The sequence below is a fragment of the Ostrinia furnacalis genome, unplaced genomic scaffold (genome assembly GCF_004193835.3).
Source record: "Ostrinia furnacalis isolate ACB-3 unplaced genomic scaffold, ASM419383v2 OfSCF3837, whole genome shotgun sequence".
NCBI lineage: Eukaryota > Metazoa > Arthropoda > Insecta > Lepidoptera > Crambidae > Ostrinia > Ostrinia furnacalis.
Genome location: NW_021134076.1, coordinates 139,199 through 160,547, shown reverse-complemented (window position 1 = coordinate 160,547; position 21,349 = coordinate 139,199). Strand labels below are relative to the sequence as shown.

General features: G+C 36.0%; 1 protein-coding gene across 1 annotated transcript in view; it reads left to right on the top strand.

Moving 5' to 3' along the window:
- Positions 1–21,349, top strand: part of nAChRalpha1 (nicotinic acetylcholine receptor alpha1) — a 102,163-nt gene that overhangs the window by 65,126 nt on the left and 15,688 nt on the right. The window contains exon 3 of the mRNA XM_028312214.1: positions 18,899–19,008. Coding sequence (XP_028168015.1) covers positions 18,899–19,008 — 110 coding nt within the window. The remainder of the gene's footprint in view (positions 1–18,898; positions 19,009–21,349) is intronic.

Genomic DNA, 21,349 nt, shown 5'->3' with positions numbered 1-21,349 from the left:
GTCTGCGCCGGCTTAGGGCTACGTCACATGGATTCAGTTGATTGCATACCGATGAGGGGGTAATTTATAGAACAGTCTCTAGCACAATATAATATACATGCTTATTGCAAAATCATATCTACCACAACTACACAAGCTGCCACGGTGTTGACCACAGCGCCAGTCCTGACCACATGCTCCCTAGCCCGTTCTTTGTCGTACGGCCGTCTGCGCCGGCTTAGGGCTACGTCACATGGATGGAGTTGATTGCATACCGGTGTAGGCAGGTAATTTATAGAATAGAGCATAAACTCAAAACGAGGACTTCAGTTAATTGCATTAGGAGTCAAAGTTAAGTAATTATTGGGGAATTAATACTCACGAAGGTTAGAACGTTAAAGGTAGAAATGAAGAAAGGAAATCAGGAAGTAATATTTTAGCATAGATATGAGTTTTTAAAGCTGATTGACAACAGCTGTAAAGAAAAAACCCTGAGATTCATTGTGACTGAGTTTGTTGCGGCGCTTCTTCACAACACTTGCTAAAATGTTTGTCTCGAAGCGTAGGGCCAAAAGAAAGATAGTGAGACATCTAAAGACTCCTTGAGACTAATTAACGATTTGCAAGTCAAAGTCAAAGTCAAAATTTCTTTATTTGTATAGACTATTAAATACTGCTTACAAATCGCCAAATATTTTGCTCTTAAGGAGCCTCTACATGTCTCATAATCTTTTTACTCTACCAGCGCTTCGAGACCAACATAATTTGGCAAGTGTTGCGAAGAAGCTCCGCAACAAACAAGGTAAGTAATAATTGAACCAGACAAAGATACCATGATTTTGAAATTTACCAATGATTATTTTCCTATCCATCTAGAGTAGATAGATTTACCGAGGACGACCAGAATTAGGTATCAATTCCATCACCACTCATCAAACACCGGACGTATCAAACAAACACACAAACAAATGCTCCATTACAATTATCTAAATGGTAATCAGCTGATTGACTGCAAACATGGTCGCAATATGAATTTTGTAAATGACGCATGTCGTAGACAAATAAAGCTCTAATAAGCTCTATAAATGGTCACTTTTCCGGATATTGTGTTGGTAAGCGCATAACTCAACAGCGCCTGCTCCAATTTTCCCAATTCTTTTTTTCAATGTTCGTTAAGTCCAAGGACCCTAAGGGGAAACCCTAAAAACAGTCTTTTTCCATGCAGGCGAAGCCGCGGGCGAAAAGCTAGTTCTAAATATTTTTTTCATTCATCATAATGATTGCCTAGATACCTGACAAACATGATCTATTTTATCGGATATAATAACTTAAAAATATCAAAGAGCGAGTACGAAATTAAAAATAATAGAGGTATTTTTTTATGCATAACTAGGCAGGTATTTTACCACAATCGCACCTGATGTTAAGTGGGATGCAGTCTAGAATGGTACATATCTGCCCTGTAAGTGCCTATTCACTCTCGCCTTGAAAAGGCCCGGATATGATATGTGACACTTGATAGTGATCTTGGAAAAGCTTTAAATATTTCGGTGTGTTGCTGTCTATTTAGGATCAGAACTGGGAAAAGTACTGCCTGAATTTCTTGCAATTTCTTGTAGATGCAAATAGACCTAATCCCTTATTATGATAAAGTGTAAGATAGGAAGGAAAATTATTAGAATAAGACTAAAATGGAGCTGGTAAAGGTCGCGGATAGAGCCTGGATGCGGGCAGCGCACGACCGTTCATTGTGGAAAACCTTGGGGGAGGCCTTTGTCCAGCAGTGGACGTCATTTGGCTGAAACGAACGAAGGCTAAAATAGAAATTTCATCTAACGTGGGAAATGCATTTCGTTCATGTGGCGTCGGTTATTCCCATTTGTCTGTAATTGAAAATGATAAAGTCTATTTGTCATAGATACGATAATAGGTGTGATTGAGTTAGGGGGTGGAGGGGAGGCAAACAGGCGAGGCCAGAGGTTAACGTTGTTTGGCTGCAATATTGATAATTTGTTAAATAACCATTTTGAACGGTTTATCGTGCTTTTTGATTATTTTAGTTTTATACAACCGAGATAGATTTCATCGAATGTTTGCCATGTTCATTAATATCAAAAATGTGTATTTTCGGAAAAGAAAGTAGGTAACTAACGCATGTAAATATCTCTCTAAAGGCCTAACAAGTTATAAAATCAGATTTTTGGTTTTCTCAGTTACTGCTCATGGACGCGCTTTTCCTAGAAAATTAGTTTAAATACGTTGTAAATATTGATTGTCTTCTAGTGTGTGTCTTGTTGGTTGTCCTATTGAATCTATAAAATAAAAATTGGTGATCTGAAAATTACACTGTAAAACAATCGCTTATAACAGCAGTTTGGTCCAGAGAAAACATTGTAAAGTCAACATCACCTTAAACTTTGATTTAATAGGCATTTTTATTCGCACAAAATTCTTTTGCACTAGTAATTTGTTGGTGCTAACATGTAATACACGTATATATAACATGTAATACGTATGTAACAGATTACAGTGCACTGATACTATACCGTGGCGCGCAACCGCACCGAATGGCCGCTTACAGCTAGTTGGGCACACCGACCCAAGGGTTAATGGTGCCAACTTTCCTGTAATTGGGAATTGGATTTGGATCTCACTGAGCATACAATGAATTAGAGATGTAACAAGTAAAAAAAAATACTTGGTTATTTCCCTGAAGTTTTTCTGCAATCAAAATACTTAAAAAAAAATACCACGGATATTCTGCCGCAGGCGCAGTCGTAATAATAAATAGGGAAGACAGTGTGAAATAGGGGATGAACGTTTGCATGGGGAAATTCCTCAAGGGATATGAATTCACAGTTTTGCTTTTGGCAAGAAATATAGCGTTTTTGAAAACCGAGTCACAGGCACGAGTACGGACGTTTTTTTAACTTAAAATCAGATTTAACTTCTTGAAAAGGTAATAAATGAAAACAATCTCAAATAAGATTATAAGATAAATGCATGGAAAAATAAGTTCTTAAAATAAATATTCAAGACATAGAAATGGATAAAAAATCAACAACTTTGAACCATAAACCCGCTTATTCCTTTGCTAATGATAGCAAATCTAAGAACTGACCACTAACATAAAAGTACTGAACAACAAGACAATTTATTCTCAACTGCAACTCTATTACTATGAGGAATATTTTTATTCCGCGCAAGCAAACCTATAAGCGATTTGCCAAGAGCAACAACAGTTAAAACTTTGATAGAACTTGCCGCAGTAACTACGCGGCGCCACTTTGAATGCTAAACGAGTTCATAGACTAGGTAGAGCAGAGGGATGACTTTTGTTTTTATACATAACTAGCGGCCACCCGCGACTTCGTACGCGTAGATCCCGTTTTACCCCCTTCATCTATCTTACGCGGTTTACATTTTTTCATACAAATGTTTTTTCCATCTAACTCCCGTTCCCGTGGGAATTTTGCAATATCCTGTTGTAACTAAGCTTTAAGTTTACAAAGGTACCTGCATGCTAAATTTCAAGCGTCTAACTCAAGCGGTTTAGATTTTTCATACAAAAGAATTTTCCCGCTAATTCCTGTTCCCGTGGGAATTCCTAAGTATACTATACCTGCCCAGGCGTATGAAGTATAATTGTACCAAGTTTCGTTAAAATCCGTTGAGTAGTTTTTGTTTCTATAAGGAACATACAGACAGACAGGCTGACAAACAGACTGTTTGCATTTTTGGCATCAGTATCGATCACTAATCACCCCCTGATACTTATTTTGAAAATATATTTCATGTACAGAATTGAACTCTCTACAGATTTATTATAAGTAGATATAGATTAGAATAACACGAGCACAAAATGATGAGAGTTTTCTTATTTTTGCAGAAATTACGAACTCAAAGTATTTTTTGTGACAAACCAAACTTTACGCGGTCGCGGGAAGAAGCTAATTTAGGTACCTAAGGATTAATACGATTAATTTGCTTCGCCGTTATTAGAGTAAAAAAATAGTTCTTGGCATACCTACATTGGCCATTACCAAGTCACTAGGTACATTAGTTATTGGCCTAGCTAGTTATGGCCATTACCTACCACTACTTATAACACAAAGTCTTCCGCCGCGCCTGTCTTACACTAAAAAACTTCTCAACGGATTTTCATGTGGGTTTCGTCAATAGATAGTAATTGATGGAGAAGGTTTTAGGTAGGATATTTTGTCCATGTGAAAAACATGGGATAGTTTTTATCCCGGTGTTAGACAGAGGTTCGCGCGATAGTCTTTCTGTGATAGATCGATATCCACGCGAGCAAAGCCAAGGAAAATGCCGTTGCTTTCCACGCCAATTTTTAAGTAGTGGCACTTAACTCTCTCACTAAACTTTGACGCGGTATCCCAGGTGATGAAGTTACCCAATAATTATTAAAGTTTTTCGAGCTCGAGACATTTTAGCTGGAGCGGTAAATTTTACTTGGCTGCAATACTCGTAAAGTTGTTGTGTTACACGATACAACTACTTCAAGAAGTACGTCCGATCCACTTTATGTTTGCTATATTACTTCAGCGGATAAGTGCCAGCTAGTGTACAATAAATAGGTAGAAATACTATGATGCACTTTTAACACAAAGGTCAAGAAAAGAAACAAGAGATAATTGTACGGCACTAGCGGCCGCCCGCGACTTCGTACGTGTGGATCTCGTTTTACCCCCTTAGGGGTGGAGTTTTGTAAAATCCTTTCTTAGCGGATGTCTACGTCATAACATCTACCTGCTTGCCAAATTTCAGCCCAATCCGTCTAGTGGTTTGGGCTGTGCGTTGATATATCACTATGTCAGCCACCTTTGAGTTTATATATTTAGATAATAATATTTAGATTCTTACTGGCAGTGGTTTGTTCTCACCATCCAACACGTATAAAAAAATAGAGAAACACATATGAAAAGAAGCTCGTCAAATATTTCACTGGATAAATCCTATACTACCAATTTGCTCTCTATTCTCTCTTATTAGTAAAGTCATCTTTCTACATAAATATTTGTATTTTCAACACAACAAAGTCTAAATGACCTAGTTAAACAACCCCAAAACAAATCGCACCTCCAAGCTGCTGTTACAAAAAATCTAATGGACTATCATTCACCGCGACGTTGTCTGGAAATTCACAAATAACAACAATTTATGACGATGTTTACGTCTTCCTACGAGATAAAGAACATTGAAATTCAGAATGAATACAGCGTTCACTTCCGTTGCGTTTCTTACGCAGAGTGGTGAGGGACTATTCTGGAGGGCGAAGCGATGTCGATTCGATATCGAGTCAAGAATATGAAAAAATCGTTAAAAATCGTTTTGGTGCTATAAATAAGATAGAATGATTTTAAGTTACATGAAAAAATTAATATAAATACCTACTTGTAGGTTTTTATTCTTTTGTTTCAACCAAATGCCGTCCACTACTTTACAAAAGTTTCGCCCATAATATATTTTCATAATTATTTTTTGAGAGAAAATACGCTAGTTAATATTATCCCAATTACTAACAGAATTAATACAATTACATACAAGTAACTAGTTTACATCCATCAATATGTTTAATTAAGACAAACTTGTGTCACTTTTTTCAAAACCGATACATTTCTATAGATCCTTCAGACATTTTCTCTCTGCGTCCTCTCAGAATAAGGCCGCCCATTCACGGCCTGAAGAAAACCAACTTTTATTACAAACACATAAAAATCTAGTACACGTTTATTACGCGCGTTTATGCGCCCTAATAATATTCCATGTTTACTGATAGCGGCGCGTTATTTTATCTTTTTTTGAGTGCTTCCCTTGTGAGCGGTGATGTATTGCACGCGAGCTTTCTTTTTGGACGTGTAATTATTTCTTGTAACGTTTTTCATGCCCTTAACGTCATGTTATTTTTAGAAAAAAGACGTATTAGCTTGTACGCTTTAATTTAAACACCCTGTAATAAGTAGATTTTTCACTTTCAGGATAATTGTGTGAGCTAACAAATGTTATTCAAATTCAAATTCAAATTCAAATCAAATAATTTATTTGTGAAACACAGGTAAGCAGTATGATGTACAAACAAGATATGTGTTCAAGCCGTGATCAGCCTTGTCGGCATACAAATGTTAAAGCGTGATTTTAAGTATAATATTATATTAAAGAAAAGTAATAATGAGCAAATTAAATGTCAAAATCATTGGTCGTAAGAAATGAAATATCTGTCTAAGATGATTGGTAAACAATCTTATAGTAAAACCACAAGCGTGGTTTCGACCGGGTCAGTAAATATTTGAACCTGGCAAAAGCATCTCCGTGCTTAAAAATAAGTTAAGAAATTAGAAACTGCTCTTTAATTAAGTAGATCTTAAAATTCTGTTTTAAAAAACACGTAATTCCTTATTCTGGAACATATTCTTGAATAATGAGTGTAAATATTTCTTTTGCAAATCAAATTTTGACAGGAAAAGTAGTCAAAAAAGTCGTAGGCGGAGACAGCTAAATTATTTATATTAGCCTACTATTCATAAAAGCTTTTTTTACGAGACTTCATCATGATATAAAATCCCTACACTGCTGCCTATAAAAGTGTTATAAGTAATGTTTAGTAGCTGCGCTCGCGTCACAAAGTGGCCATATAATAAAGAACTTATTACACATTCTCGCCGTACCCGCGCCGCGTGAGAAAACCTGAAATTGCTTCTACTGTTATTAAAATTAAAACGCAGAGCATTACTTTCGTAGGACGTTGTTGAAAAAGTGATAGAGTGACGTGGGGTAATATTTTCCACGGGACATTATAGACTTAAAAATTAGTGTAAGTACATACTGGAAACTGGTTGTAGTTGAAAGAGAAAAGCCAAGACCAATCAAAATTATAATCTTGCAAATGAGAACTATGATTATAGAGTGTTGACTATTATCGGTACCAGAATTTGTAATTCTGATACTGATAATTATTGCATTCAATTTTCAGCGTCTGTAGTAATGTGTTATTAACAGTAAGCAAATCAGTAACGGATAAGTTGTGTTTTTCGTCAAACGTTGAGAGCAATAACATCTAGAACTTGTCTTTCTTAAAAATACCATGAATAATTTTAAAACAACAAGCAATTGAAGTTTTCGTATTATACGCGAAACATCTTGTAAAAATTCTTGATTTTGTCTTGTCTAAACATAAACATCTTATTTTTCAACAATACTAAATAATACGTCTTTCTGCTGATAAGGGAAAGTATCTAAATACGAGTAGGTATTTATTTAGCCAAGAATATACAATTTTAAAAATGCTTGCCTATGATAAATATCCCTTCCCTCCCCTAAAAAGTGAAATGTTACACCGTTCCTCCCGCATTCTCGGCACGTTCTCAATATTGAGATTGGCTGCGGATGGCTATCAATTCTTGAGAACTGTGGATTTAATTATTCAGTCTGTATGTATGAGAAACCATGTTGATTTTCTAAGCGAAAGGCGAATGTAATATTAGGGATTTGGGAGATCTTCGTGCTGGCCGGTTTATGAATGGTTATTATAAATTATAATTCTTTGGATTAATTTTTCTAAATTGAGATTAGTGTTGTTATAAGAGTATGGATGTAACAAGAGTCGAAACGTCAAGCTGTGTGTCACATAGTAATTAAAATGCTGAGTTGCACTGTGGTTGCACCACCTAACAATAAAATTCATTTATTTTTGCAAATAGACTTTTAGAAAGCACTTTTACACGTCCCAATATTAACCCTACCACTGCTTCGGGACAATAAATGGGCCAGTGCTGAGAAGAAGCAGCGCAAGAAACTCAGTCACTATTGTCAGCCTCCTTTTCAAGGGTTTACAGTCTTTAGAATATACAAAAAATTATAATCATAAGTATTGATGCGAGCTAGGAAGTTAAACATTCCAAACATTTTTATCTTTTATATAATCATCAACTTTATAGTAGCCCTTTTTCATTAAGGTGCTTTTGATATATGCTTTAAATTTATGAATGGGCAATTCTGCAACAGTTTGTGGTAATTTATTGAAAAGTTTAAAACATTTCCCTATAAATGAATTACCAATCTTGTGCAGTCTGAAATTTGGAACGGCAAGTTTATTTTTGTTTCTTGTATTGAACTTGTGTAAATCACTCTTTCTAGTAAATTGCTCTATATTTTTGCGAACATATAAAAGGTTTTCATAAATGAACTGTGAAGCTACTGTCAGTATATTAATCTCCTTAAAGAATTCTCTCAAGGAAAATCGGGGTCCAAGGTTATAAATGGCCCGCACTGCTCTCTTCTGCAAAAAAAACACAGTTTCAATGTCCGCAGCTGAGCCCCACAACAATATGCCGTATGACATTATACTGTGAAAATAGCTAAAATAAACTAGCCTTGCCGTTTCAATGTCAGTTAATTGCCTTATCTTTCTCACTGCAAAAGCAGCTGAACTGAGCCTTGCTGACAAGGTTTCAATATGAGAACCCCACTGAAGTTTAGAATCTAAAGTGATTCCCAAGAATGTTGTGGAACTTATGCTATTTAATGGTTCATTCTTCACCATCAATTGTGTGGGAACCTGCCTCACATTAGGTAAGGTAAAAGACAATGCCGGAAATTGGCATCTTTTTTTTTTCGCGCGGCCATCGACCAAATTTTGTTTTTTGATTACAAAATAGTGTAATAAACCAAACTTACTATGACATGTATACCCCTAAACCCAGTCTGAACTGAGTTACGAGCATTAGAAGTTTGATGATTTTCATACTAGATTTGCTTTTTGCGCGCAAAGTTTTCTAACAAATTGCAACAAAATAGTGAGATTGTATGTGTAAACAAACAATACCATCCATTAAAGGCTCCAGACATCAGTATGGAGCAGAATCAGCGCAATAAAAAAATAGCGCAATATTTTGTTGCAATTTCTTACAAAACTTGCGCACAAAAAGCAAATCTAGTATGAAAATCATAAAATTTCTAATGCTCGTAACTCAGTTCAGACTGAGTTTAGAGGTATACATGCCATAGTAAGTTTGGTTTATTACACTATTTTGTAATCAAAAAACAAAGTTTGGTAGATGGCCGCGCGAAAAAAAAGACGCCACTTCCCATACAAAATTTGGCATTGCCATTTAATGCACTTAGTTTTGTTTGCATTTAACAATAAGTTGTTAACAGTAAACCAATGCAAAACCTGTGAGAGTGTGTCATTTATATCATCAAGGTTTACTTTACCTCTATCAACTTTGAAAATGAGAGATGTATCATCAGCAAATAACACAATATCACATAGATCTTTTACAAAGTAGGGAAGGTCATTAATATAAATAAGAAATAGCAAAGGTCCCAATATCGATCCCTGCGGCACACCCATGGTAAGAGGTGTTCCAGAAGACTCAGTTCCATTAATACAAACTTTTTGCTTTCTGCCTGTGAGATACGAGTTCAACAGATCAAGTGCCTCATCCGAAACACCATAATGTCGCAATTTTTTTAGTAAGGTTTGGTGGTCTACACAATCAAACGCTTTTGAAAGATCACAAAAAATACCAACAGCGTCTTTTTTACTCTCCCAAGCATCAAAGATGTGTTTCAGTAGTGCTACTCTAATCTAACTTTGACCGTTACTTTACCTAACGATAACCGATGTCTTTTGTATGGAGTTTGACAGATTTTTTACGTTTGTTAAAGTTAAGTCATGGATGGTGCAACTCAGCCCAAGTATTTAAACGAGTAAATTAGCGTTTGAGACCCATTGTTTGTAGGTTCAACTCACATAATATAATTGACCGCGAAAGCTTAAAATCGTACAATTTGTTTTTTGTCAAGAATGAAGAAGATTTCGTTTCAGCCAAATGACGTCCACTGCTGGACAAAGGCCTCCCCCAAGGTTTTCCACAATGAACGGTCCTGCGTTGCCCGTATCCAGGCTCTTCCCACGACCTTTACCAGATCGTCGGTCCACCTAGTAGGAGGCCTGCCCACGCTACGTCTTCCAGCCCGTGGTCGCCACTCGAGAACTTTCCTGCCTCAACGGCCATCGTCTCTACGAGCTATGTGCCCCGCCCACTGCCACTTGTTTTAGCAATTCTGCGAGCTATGTCGGTTACTTTGGTTCTCCTGCGAAGAAGATTTATTACCTACATTTTATTGTACGATGTAATTGGGTTAAATCAGCTAAAAGGATTTCGATTCACGGGTCACTCTCACTTCCGTAATATTTTATAAATGAGCTACTTTAAAATTGCAAATTACGAAGTAAATCGTGTGAAATTTTATAATATTCATGTAAAAACTAGTTGCAAAGTACACTCAGCTGAAAGTGTGACCCCATTCCGGTCGGCTCGAGGGCGCTCGACCTGGCTCGCTCTGGGCAGCCAAAAGGCCGTGTAAATTATTTATTTAGCCTTAAATTCATTTGGAATAAAGATGGATTTTCTTTGAATAACTTTATCTATAAAGTTTATCAAATTAATATGCCCCACACATAAGCTAACCTAAGCAAAGAACAATGGATGATGAGAGTGGCATCGGTTTCTATNGTTTCTAATGGTAGTAGGTAGTTACTCATTAGTTTTAACGATTAAGGCCCGATTCAAATAAACTTTTATCCGAGAATAACTCCTGGTATAACTGGCACGTTGACAGTTTCAGTATGGGAAATATGTCAAAACTGACGATTTATTCTGAGATTCATATTTCCTCTTGTTTGGTCGATCGAATCCACCCTAAGATGACTTTCTTTTAATCTTATTTTATAGTTCAAACCAATTTATTAATAGTTTGATAACGGATAGGTTGGTAGATAATATATGATCATACTATAGGTATTTGAAACTCTTGGAACTTTAGTAATTTGCAAAAAAAATAAGAATTTAGAATGAAAAATAGATAAAAAATTCGCTACGCTTACATTTCTTGGCCCATTCTAGCTGAAATAGTTGAGTGTGCTCCCGTCGTCCGTCGAGCACGTATGTCGTAAATATTAATGTTGCCAGTCTTCACTAAATAGAAAACCACATAAAACTGGCCAATATCAAATTCAATTGTGTAGATGTCAGACTTCCACCACTAATCTTTAACGAATGGAAATACAATAAATGAAACTTTATTTTCAAATGTAGCCAAAGTGCGCCATGGAAGTGATCTCTACCGTGAAAAAAAATGAATGATGAACCAAAAATCCTTTAACGGTTTTAGAGGTAAAATGTGACTGCAACAAAAATGTATTATGATGTTGTCAACTGTACTTTCATTGTAATTATTTCTTGTTGTGATACCTAGATAACTACTATGTTTACAGTGAATATGAGCAAATCGTGTAATGAATGAATATGTACTTTAACTTTTAAAACGTCAAGTAACCAATGTTCTTTTTCTCAGACATTCAAAACATAAACATTCAAATATTTCCATATTTAACGAAAAAATACCTGTCGTGAAGAAAACACGTGTGGGATCCGAGCTCAATATGCAAATGGCTGCATGCAATTCATTATTAATACAACAAATTTGCCGTTCGTGATACAACGGCAAACTTTCCGCAGCTTCTGTGTTTGCTGCAAACGCAAAGTTAAGCCACAGGTTGTGTGAGAACAGCAAGGACAGTCAATTTGATTGTCAACACTGAGTAGATTTGAATACGTTCTTTGAATGGCGTTACTATAGCTTCTGGTCTATTATTTTAACCACTCAAGAACGTAAGTAACCTATGCAGATATATCTAAAAAATTAACAACAATTTACAGATTAAGAAATTCTCTAGTTCCAAATTGTTGAAAAATGTTACTAAGTTATTAAAAGCTAACAGGACACGATACCTAGACCATCACCGCATATTGACTTTTATGAATTATTTTACCTGAGCAACTAGCCCCAGAAGAGCGAGAACTAGCAAAAGGCTTCTTAAAAGCCTATTTGAAAAAATAAATGAGTTTTTTTTTACTACGTATCATCATTTCATTTCTGTAAACTGCATGTCCCTGGCGTTACCATTGCATTGTTGCATTCCAGGCAACACACGATGTAATCAGTTGGCTGTCCTATCTGCCTTACGACCAAACGCAAAGTTGAGTCGCGGTGCGTCACACGAGTGAATTTATTCGGGTCGTTTGCTTCCAAAATAAATGTGCAGAACTAACTGTAAAACGTTGTAATCCTTGTTCGAGCGAGATTTATGATAAAATAAAAAGGCGAAAACATTTCACTGGAAAATCGAAAGAGATTTATTTAAAGTCAGAAAGTACCGTCATGACGGCGCTAATGCGTTTTTGAGCTGGACTGGCTAGATTGAGTTCGGAGTTGAACGCTTTTGATGCCGTGTTACAGCGACTAGCATACATTTTTGCAAAACAAAATTATTCATTTTGTAATGCATCTACAATACGCTTTTAACTGGGAATTCAAAACGAGGTAGGAGTACCTATATTGTTAATACGTATTGTGACAGCTATGTATGTATAGTTCAAATAGCTATTAACTACACTATAATAATGTTACTGTATCGTTTCAACTTTTAATTTAATGATATCCACTGCTGGACAAAGGATTTCCACAATAGGTAACCAGTTCTTGCACTGCACGTATCCATTTCCAAGTGGGAGGCCTGTGCATATTGCGTTTGCCGCTCTGTGGTCGCTCAAGTTGTGGTGGTTACTCAAGAACATAGATATCCTCTAGTTTACTTTCTTTAATCATGATTTACAGAATTAAAAATTGAAAAATGTCGTAGCAATTTATTTGGAAANCGGAAGTTGTAATAGTATTATAGAATAAACGTTAAAAGACTTATTTATTTAATTTTTCAATGCTTAAGTGTCCATTAGAATGAATGGGTGCTTAATGTATTTAAAAAAATAGAAAATAATTATGATGGGTTAATGTTTTTGGGCGGTTTTTAGGCGGTTTCTGACAATGTCCTTTCAAACTATGTTCTACTTTGAAATACCTAACTAAATCATAGATAGTACTTCATATTATTGGTGTTTCAAAAGCAGTCGGCACGCATCACCAGAATCCAAATAGAATCTTCACAGCATCATAAACTATGACGGACGCAGACTCTCAATAGGCCATAACCCGTGAATTTATTACATAATATTACCTTTAGCAGGTGTTAATTAAACTCGTAGCGTATCTCATCAAATTAGTGATGTTCGATAGAACATCGATATAAAAATAATTATAATCGATAATAGGTTTTTGAATCGCTTAATAGAAAAATAGAGCTGGCTTTATATATCACAATACATCTGCACTCTTCAGCATAGAGGCATTTCTTGAAAAAGCCCTTTTCTGTCTACAAGCTACCTAGGTTTTATGGTATTCAAAACTCATTAAGGACATATTTAGATAAAATTCTATTTGGGAAAAACTGCCAGTGGATTATTTTCTAGATGGTGATAATGAAGGCTTTTGAAATCTCCCACAACATTTTCAAAACTTAATTAATAAAGTGTTTTTATGATCATGAAATTTACTATTCTTTGTTATCCATACAATATTGTCGATAGATAGTGCACATCACTGCTTTCGAGTTTATAGCGCCCACAAAGCCTCTAATACCTGTTAATTTCTAGCAAATCGCAAATCAAGCCGGTTATTACATTAACAAGTAATTCGGATGAAACGTAATTAATTATTTTGAGATATCATATTATCTGCTTCAAATGTAAAACCACTTATAAGTTAGAAAATTTAAAGCTCTAGAATTTATCAATTACATCAAATTATAAAGGGATGAGCAAAAATGTTGGACCTGCGAAAATGCTTATAAAATTTTGGTTACATTCCTCTCGATATGTATTTTTTAGACATCCTTTCCTTTTTCAAGAATTGTAATTTTCATGAATAAAGTCTATGCCAATAAGGTTAACTTTCATGCCATATTGGTTTTTAAACAACAGTGAGGAAGTAGAGTTACGCAAAGGTGGAAGTGAGTTTCATCTGGTATCCTCAACTACTGAGGAACTGGCTATCTTTATACCCACTGCAGACGACATACACAGGTAAAATATTTCTTAAACGCATCACTCTTCCTGTGGCCTAATTCACGTATTTTGTCACAGTCAAAATCTCGTTGACGTTTGAAAGTCGTCCTATTGAAAACTTCTAAATCCGTATGCACAAGGGTCATTTCGATAGAACGATTACTCGATAAGATCGCAACGCAGCGATTTGTTGTCGTTGAAGTTTTGTTACGTAAAAAAGGCTACAGGTCTACTATATTTATATTAAACAAACTCCCGGGCGTATTTAAAAGGTAATAAATAAAATCAAATTAATAAGAACACAATACTGAATCTTAATTGGCCAAGACTGCGAACAAGGCTGTGGTTTAAAATATTTGGCAAAACAGCGGCAACAGTACAAGCCGATTTAAGGAGGTGAGAGGGCCGAAAAGTTTTTATTGTTACGGTCGGAATTTATCTCGAGCATCGCGGGCCAGATGGTTAAAATTTTACTTTTCATTACTCTACATTTTCTGGGTAAACATCGGGTGCCTTTTTTGGCCTAAATAGGTGAATGTGTTTTGTTTCGAAATACCTACACACGAGTATGTAGCTGCAGCAGTTGTAGGTTATCGATTTCAATGGTTTATATAGATTTGTTATTCTCGTCTATAAATATTATGAAACGTTTTTTGAATTCTTTAAATGTGTGAGAATGTTTGATTTTGATATTAATTTAACAACAGCAAGTTTCAAATTTCATTTCTAAAACTATTAAACTTTAACCTGAACAATAACTACCTACTACATTATCAGATAAAGGAAATAAAATTGATTTTTTCACTAATACCTGAGTTAGCTACCTTTGTTATTAGCTACACTGCAACACAGCGCCATTTAATTTACGTCAGAAGTGAACCAGACAAAGGTCTGCGCATGACCTGTGCCTTTTTTGGACTCGTGGAGGGAGATAACTTTTACCCTGTTAAATAAAGACGACAGTTTTATTGAAAGTAGGGCCGTTTTCCTTCTGTAATTTCCTCGGAATACCCTTAAACTGTGGTTCAAGTGATAATCAAAATTGGTTTTTGTACAATCTTTATCATGATTATCCGAATCTTGAGTGTCGTATCCTAGTGTGTAGTATACAATACCAGTTGCGTTTATTTATTCCAACTGTCTTACTTATCGGGTAAACCCTAACCAACCTAACATTAAAAATTTAAGACGAAATTTTCTCCAACAACTTCGTTTGATCCTTATATCATACTAGCTTTTGCCCACAGCTTTGCCCGCGTGATATTGAATTTGTCACAGATCATTATAAGTTAAAGCCTATCTGTATGTAATTATGATGTATAAACAATAATACAGTAAAGTTTCATCAAAATCCGTTCAGTACTTTTGGTGTGAAAGAGTAACAAACATACATCAACACAAACATTTGCATTTATAATATAAGTAGGATTAGTCGTAAATAAAGTGTATTGAATTCATTGTCTTCCTATGGATCTGTCAAATCTTTGCCTACTGTAAGCAGTTTACTTAATCGTGCATAAATTCTTCCCGCTCCCGCCCATGCCTTGCGCAAGTGCGTAAAGGAGATAGAGACATTTTTCGCTTTGCCACAAAGTTAAAAACTCGTTACTCGCGGACGAAAGTTAAGGGGCCGGCATTGTGCGGATTTATCGCGCCGCGATGCCGCGCCTTAATTGGAGATTGTTGTCGCCCTTGCCTTTGAATTTTAGCCAAACATATGGTTGGGAAAAAGTTTGGGTCCCGGAGATGATGAGGCTGAAGGCAAATTGCATTAGGAGTACTTATCATTCGGATATCTGGGTTATCGTTTTACTGTTCACGCTGTAGTTTCAGTTTTTAAAACAGGCGACTGCAAGCTAGTTGATTACTGCGGCTTTGTTTATTGATCTTCATCCTTCAGCCGGTAAGGAATTCAGGCGGATAGGAAAATATAGGTGGTGGTAGGAACCAACACCTATATTTTGTCCTTAACAACTCAGACTCATTTTATTTATTCCAAACACATTTTCATCGATGTCTTCGAACTAATTTATGTAGAGAGTTGTTCGAAGATAAATATGTTTGTTCTATCTCATATTCTCAAATATTATTCTAGCTTTAACCACGCTGTATATTTGAATGATAATACAAATGTATTATTTACTAGTTCACACGTTACTAGAAACACAAAGCAAGCACTATCTCTTCATCACTCCCATCACGTACTTCTTCGTACTTCAACTGTGAAATTGGACAACCCTCTTACAATACTTTTCACATCTCACAGAATGAACCTCACATGCCGGATTATTATATAAAAAACACAGAAAAAAAACTCGTGGAGACGCATTTTATTCGCTGAAATAAAACAGCGAGAAACATATGCGAAGAACTGGCTCCCACATACATAAATATGTAATATGGTACTACGGACGTATTCTGGCGAGAAGAAACTGAAATACCTACTCGATATTTTGTCGAATCGACGGCGAGTGTCCAAAAAGTTTCCGATTAGAAAATCGATTGTTTGATAAGTCGTTTCAGGTTCCAAAAATTATAATGACAGAAGTATTTTCATAAGACTTGACACGTGTATGTAATGGCATGAAACTTATAGTAATTTAGCTGGTTTGCTGATTAGAAGGTCTGTTAACTTATTTAAGGACCAGGTAGAGATTTTATTTTTTGTGCTGATGGTCACTAGTACGAGCCCTAGGCGTAAAAGGTACTAACTGTTCACCACTATGGCGTTTTAGCTTAGAATATCGACGTGAAGTCGGATTCTTAATGGACAGTCAAGTTCGCATCTCCTTCTGTGACCGAACTCCGCGTGTAGACAGGTACACCCGCCAGTTCGTTTTGCAGAATAAGCAAATATCGCAGGGCCCAGATATATTTTATGGAGAGTGCGCACCGCTCTTTTTGCAATAGCGAACATAAGGTGCGCTCAACCCTTCATATTTACGATTAAGTCGTGATCAGAAATATAAAATACGCGTGTTTTTTGCCGATAGCAACTGATACCGTCGTACCGAACCGAAATGTTGGCTCGTGTGAATTCTGCGAGAGTAACTTTAGTTATTAAAACTGAGTTTAATGATAAATCAGAACCTATGACTTTTATTATGAATCAATAGAAAATTATCCTGCTTTCGCCTCCGAGATTTAATTTACCATGTAGTACCCCTGTACGACAACCCAATCCGCACACAATATTCAGCGCAGTAGTAGTAAAAAACAAAAGAGCGGGCAACCCCACCCCTACCACGCTGTGGGCTCGGTGTCCGAGCGGTCTCATTCCTTTGTGCGCACGCGCAACGACCGCACGCAGTATAAGAAAAATGCTTAAGTGACGTCACCAGGACGTTTTTACCGACAAAAAACGTAATTATTTTAAGTTGTGCAGTGTAGTGACGAGAATTAGACCCAACACAAGGTTGGTTGTAACAACTATTTTGTGCAAGTGCTCGTACATTTTTATTATAAGCGTTGTGACACGACGCGTAACTTTGACCCATTTTTAGCTCCAAGTTAACGCGCGATGTTAACCAGTAGCCATTTTTTTCGTTACAGCGGGCGAGGGCTGCCCTCCCTCCGCGCCTCCGGCTTTTAAATTACACTCTAGGGGTAGGGCAGACAAGACTACGTGGAGTCGGTTTTGCAGCGATTCGTTTCTGTCACGTTAGTTTTGTGGCACAAAATATTGCCTGTTTTGGACCATTTCAAATTAATTTAATGTTAAAATACGATTTAATACGAATATTGACATCATGATTTTCAATAATATGGATAAATACACTTATGAGTAATAAATTTATGAAAACAAATATTAGGATACATCACATTTATGAATATTATAGTTATTTATTCGAATGATTATGAGTTTCGATCATTAGTATAGAAAAATATATGAAAACAAATATTAGTAAAAACGAAGTGTATGATTAGTGATATTATGAATATCAATGATTATGATTTTAAATATGTAGGTTTTAAATTTTTTATGAAGAATGATCATTATGATATCAAATTGTATGAGAAATATTTTCGGACCTCCAATGATAGGAATTGAAAAGTTATGTAAGAAAATGCGCTACCCTTCTAAGCCTTTAAGACTTCTGGTACAGTGAGACTCAGACTGTGTTGAACTTGATAACTATTAATTAGTCGATTGCGAGCAAGCAAAAGGAGCAGATCTAGTGATAGTTGTATTCGAGAAACTAAGTCATATCGTATAATGAGACCCATGTGCTTATCAAGAGTTTACGTTAGGTGTGTTCGCTAGCGAGTGCGTCAAAAAATCTATGAGGATTTAGTTCTTGTAATTAGCCGCTATTACAATTTGTCATACATTTAATGTCATTTTTTACGCAGTCGCTAGCGAGCACACCTAACGTAAGCTCATGGTAAGCAGTTACGTGTTAAATGTTGTCATTATTTACGAGCGCATTTTATTTGAAGTTAATTCAGGTCACGATGCACAATTTTAATTAAATAACTATCAAGGCAGCGGCGAGACTTAAATAAGGATATTTATAGGATTTTGCCTATCTAACTATTAATCTTGCTATCATATGGAAGAGCGCTGCTTCCTAGCATAAGCACAATCTGTTGCTCAATAGGAGGATCCAACAATGTGTTACTGAATTAGGCTAAGTTAAAGATATTAACGTACTTATTTAAAGATCGTTTCATCCACAAAGACGCGCCCCACCATTCTTCCGCTAATGTTTAAATGTTTGGTACACGTTAAATTGTCCATGAGTGCACACACACACTACAATAATGACGCTCGGATTGCTGGGATCAAACTCCCCGCACCTCGCGCTTCCCTCGACCAAAAATTGGTGGGGCGCGTGTTTGTGGATGAAACGAGATCTAAGATATGGCAAATGATGTCTATTTCTTGAGATGTGTGATAATTAATATACTATGATAGTTATTATTTGTTACAGGAATGGAATGACTACAAGCTGAAGTGGAACCCAGACGACTACGGTGGTGTGGAGACGCTGCACGTACCCTCAGAACACATTTGGCTGCCAGACATCGTGCTTTACAATAAGTAAGTCCATTTTATATTTATTTTTCTCTACTAGCAATAAGAAAATGCAAAAATAGCAGCTATGTTCGTAAAATTGTGCATCATGATGCAAGAAGAAATTTCCTTTGGTATTTGGTACTTCAAGCATAGGATTTTTCCTTGACAAAATAAATGGTTTAACACCAACTGTTTGGTAAGATTAAAATTTCCAAGGGTCTCTGTGTATTGGAAAATATCTAAAATTGGAAAAAATTAATGATAAATGTTTGTATTCTCTCCATCAATCAACAAAATCTTTATAATAATTATAAGCGAATATTTAGTAGGATAGGAAAATCCTAGGCTAAAATTGTCACTTCGAGTAAATTAAAGCTTAGGGGAGACTGAGGAGAGTTGCGAGATTGTCCATTTTTGGAAACCTATTAACTTATTAGCGAGCTCTCAACAGCGCGTATTTATTAGCTCGAGACTTGAACTGAAAAGCGCGCACTGTTACGAGCTCGCTAGTAGTTAATAAGTTCCAAAAAATCGTCAATGTCTCAACTCTCCTCTGTTACAACTTTCCTCGATCTCCCCTACTCAAGTTTTAAGTTCACCAAAAACAAGTGGCCAACTCTAATCAGACTTTTCGTCTCTTTCTTTAAAGCCCCACATTTCCCAATCAGCGACGAAAACCCCGTATAAATCTCACTCCAACACTGTTTACCGCGGAATCAATTTAAGTCTGCCCGTCACAACTTGCGCCGTTCCTCTCAATGAATTTGACCTCTCTTTGCACATACAGGGTGAAATTTTTTAATGCCACCTGGAGGGAAAGAAGTCTTAATATTGTGGATAGAAAAAAAATCTCAAAGAAAACATTCCTTTATTTTTGAAAAGAAATAGAACTGCATTCAAAGAATTCCTAAAATTTGTTTGCCACACCTGGGAATAGAACTGTATTAAAATACATCGATCGTTAGGGTTAAGCATAAGGATGAAATCTCTCTAACAAACTTGATAAATCAAATTAAAGGAAAACCATGAAATCTTAAATTATTTTAATAATGTGACAGAAAATTGTATGGTATGGTCACGGTAATACTATCTATACAGTATTCCAACTCGGCCATATTTTTGAAATAAATGTCAACAGTCGCGCGGTACGTCACAGTATGACAACATGCGATAGGGCTTCCCACCTACAGTAACCAGTTTAATTACATCTGCCTACTTAGAATTTTTATCTAGTTTTTTTATTGTATTTTTTATTTAGTTAGACAAACAAAATACTTTGTGAATGGAATAGGTTAAAATGTGTGTTGTTTTGTGATTAGTGAAATCAAAATCAAAATTTTCTTTATTTGTTTAGACTAATTAAATTAGTACTTGCAAATCGTCAAATGCTCTTAAGGAGCCTATACATGTCTCATTCTTTTTTGTCCTACCAGCGCTTCGAGACAAACATTTGGCAAGTGCTGAGAAGAAGCGCCGCAACAAACTCAGTCACCACTGTCTGCCGGTATAAAAATATAAAAAAGTAGGAAGTTACAATACATTCAGAAGCAAGTTACTTACCACGCGCTCCCGTTGATAGAAGGTGGCCTTTAAGACGCCCATCTAGCACGAGACCGCGTGGCAGTTTTGAATATACAGTTCGTGCTAATTTCTAGGTTAATTGTTGCGTTTTGATACATACAGGGTGGAAACGTTAAGTGATCTCACGCGATTATTTCTAAACTATACAAGATATCGAAAAACTGATTATTGATTCTGAAAGTGCTTCACAAGCTCTTTCAAACGGTACCAATAATAGGTTAAATAATAAACTGGATCTATCCGAAAATTCAATGTTTCCAGCTTCCATACATTTAGTAAAACTACAAAATATTAAAAACTTTACAAGATATTAAAAAACTGGTTACTGATCCTGAAAGTGCTTCACGAGCTCTATCCAACGATACCAATAATAGGTTACAAAATAAACTGGATCCATCCGAAAATTCAATGTTTCCAGCTTCCATACATTTAGTACAGCCACAGTCATGGCACTCAAGTCTTGATAAATTATAGCAAGTAAAGCCTAAAACCAATGTTTTCCATGAATGATTTTAAATAGGAATGCAATTTATGAGTTCATTTTAAGTGTTTATTATTTAATAAAAAAAATAATACTTCTAATATTGTTTGGCTGGCATACATTTAATATGGAGGCTCAAAACACTTAACTTTCGGATAGATCCAGTTAATTCTGTAACCTATTATTGGTACCGTTGGATAGAGCTCGTGAAGCACTTTCAAGATCAGTAACCAGTTTTCCGATATCTTGTATAGTTTAGAAATAATCGAATGAGATCACTTAACGTTTCCACCCTGTATATAT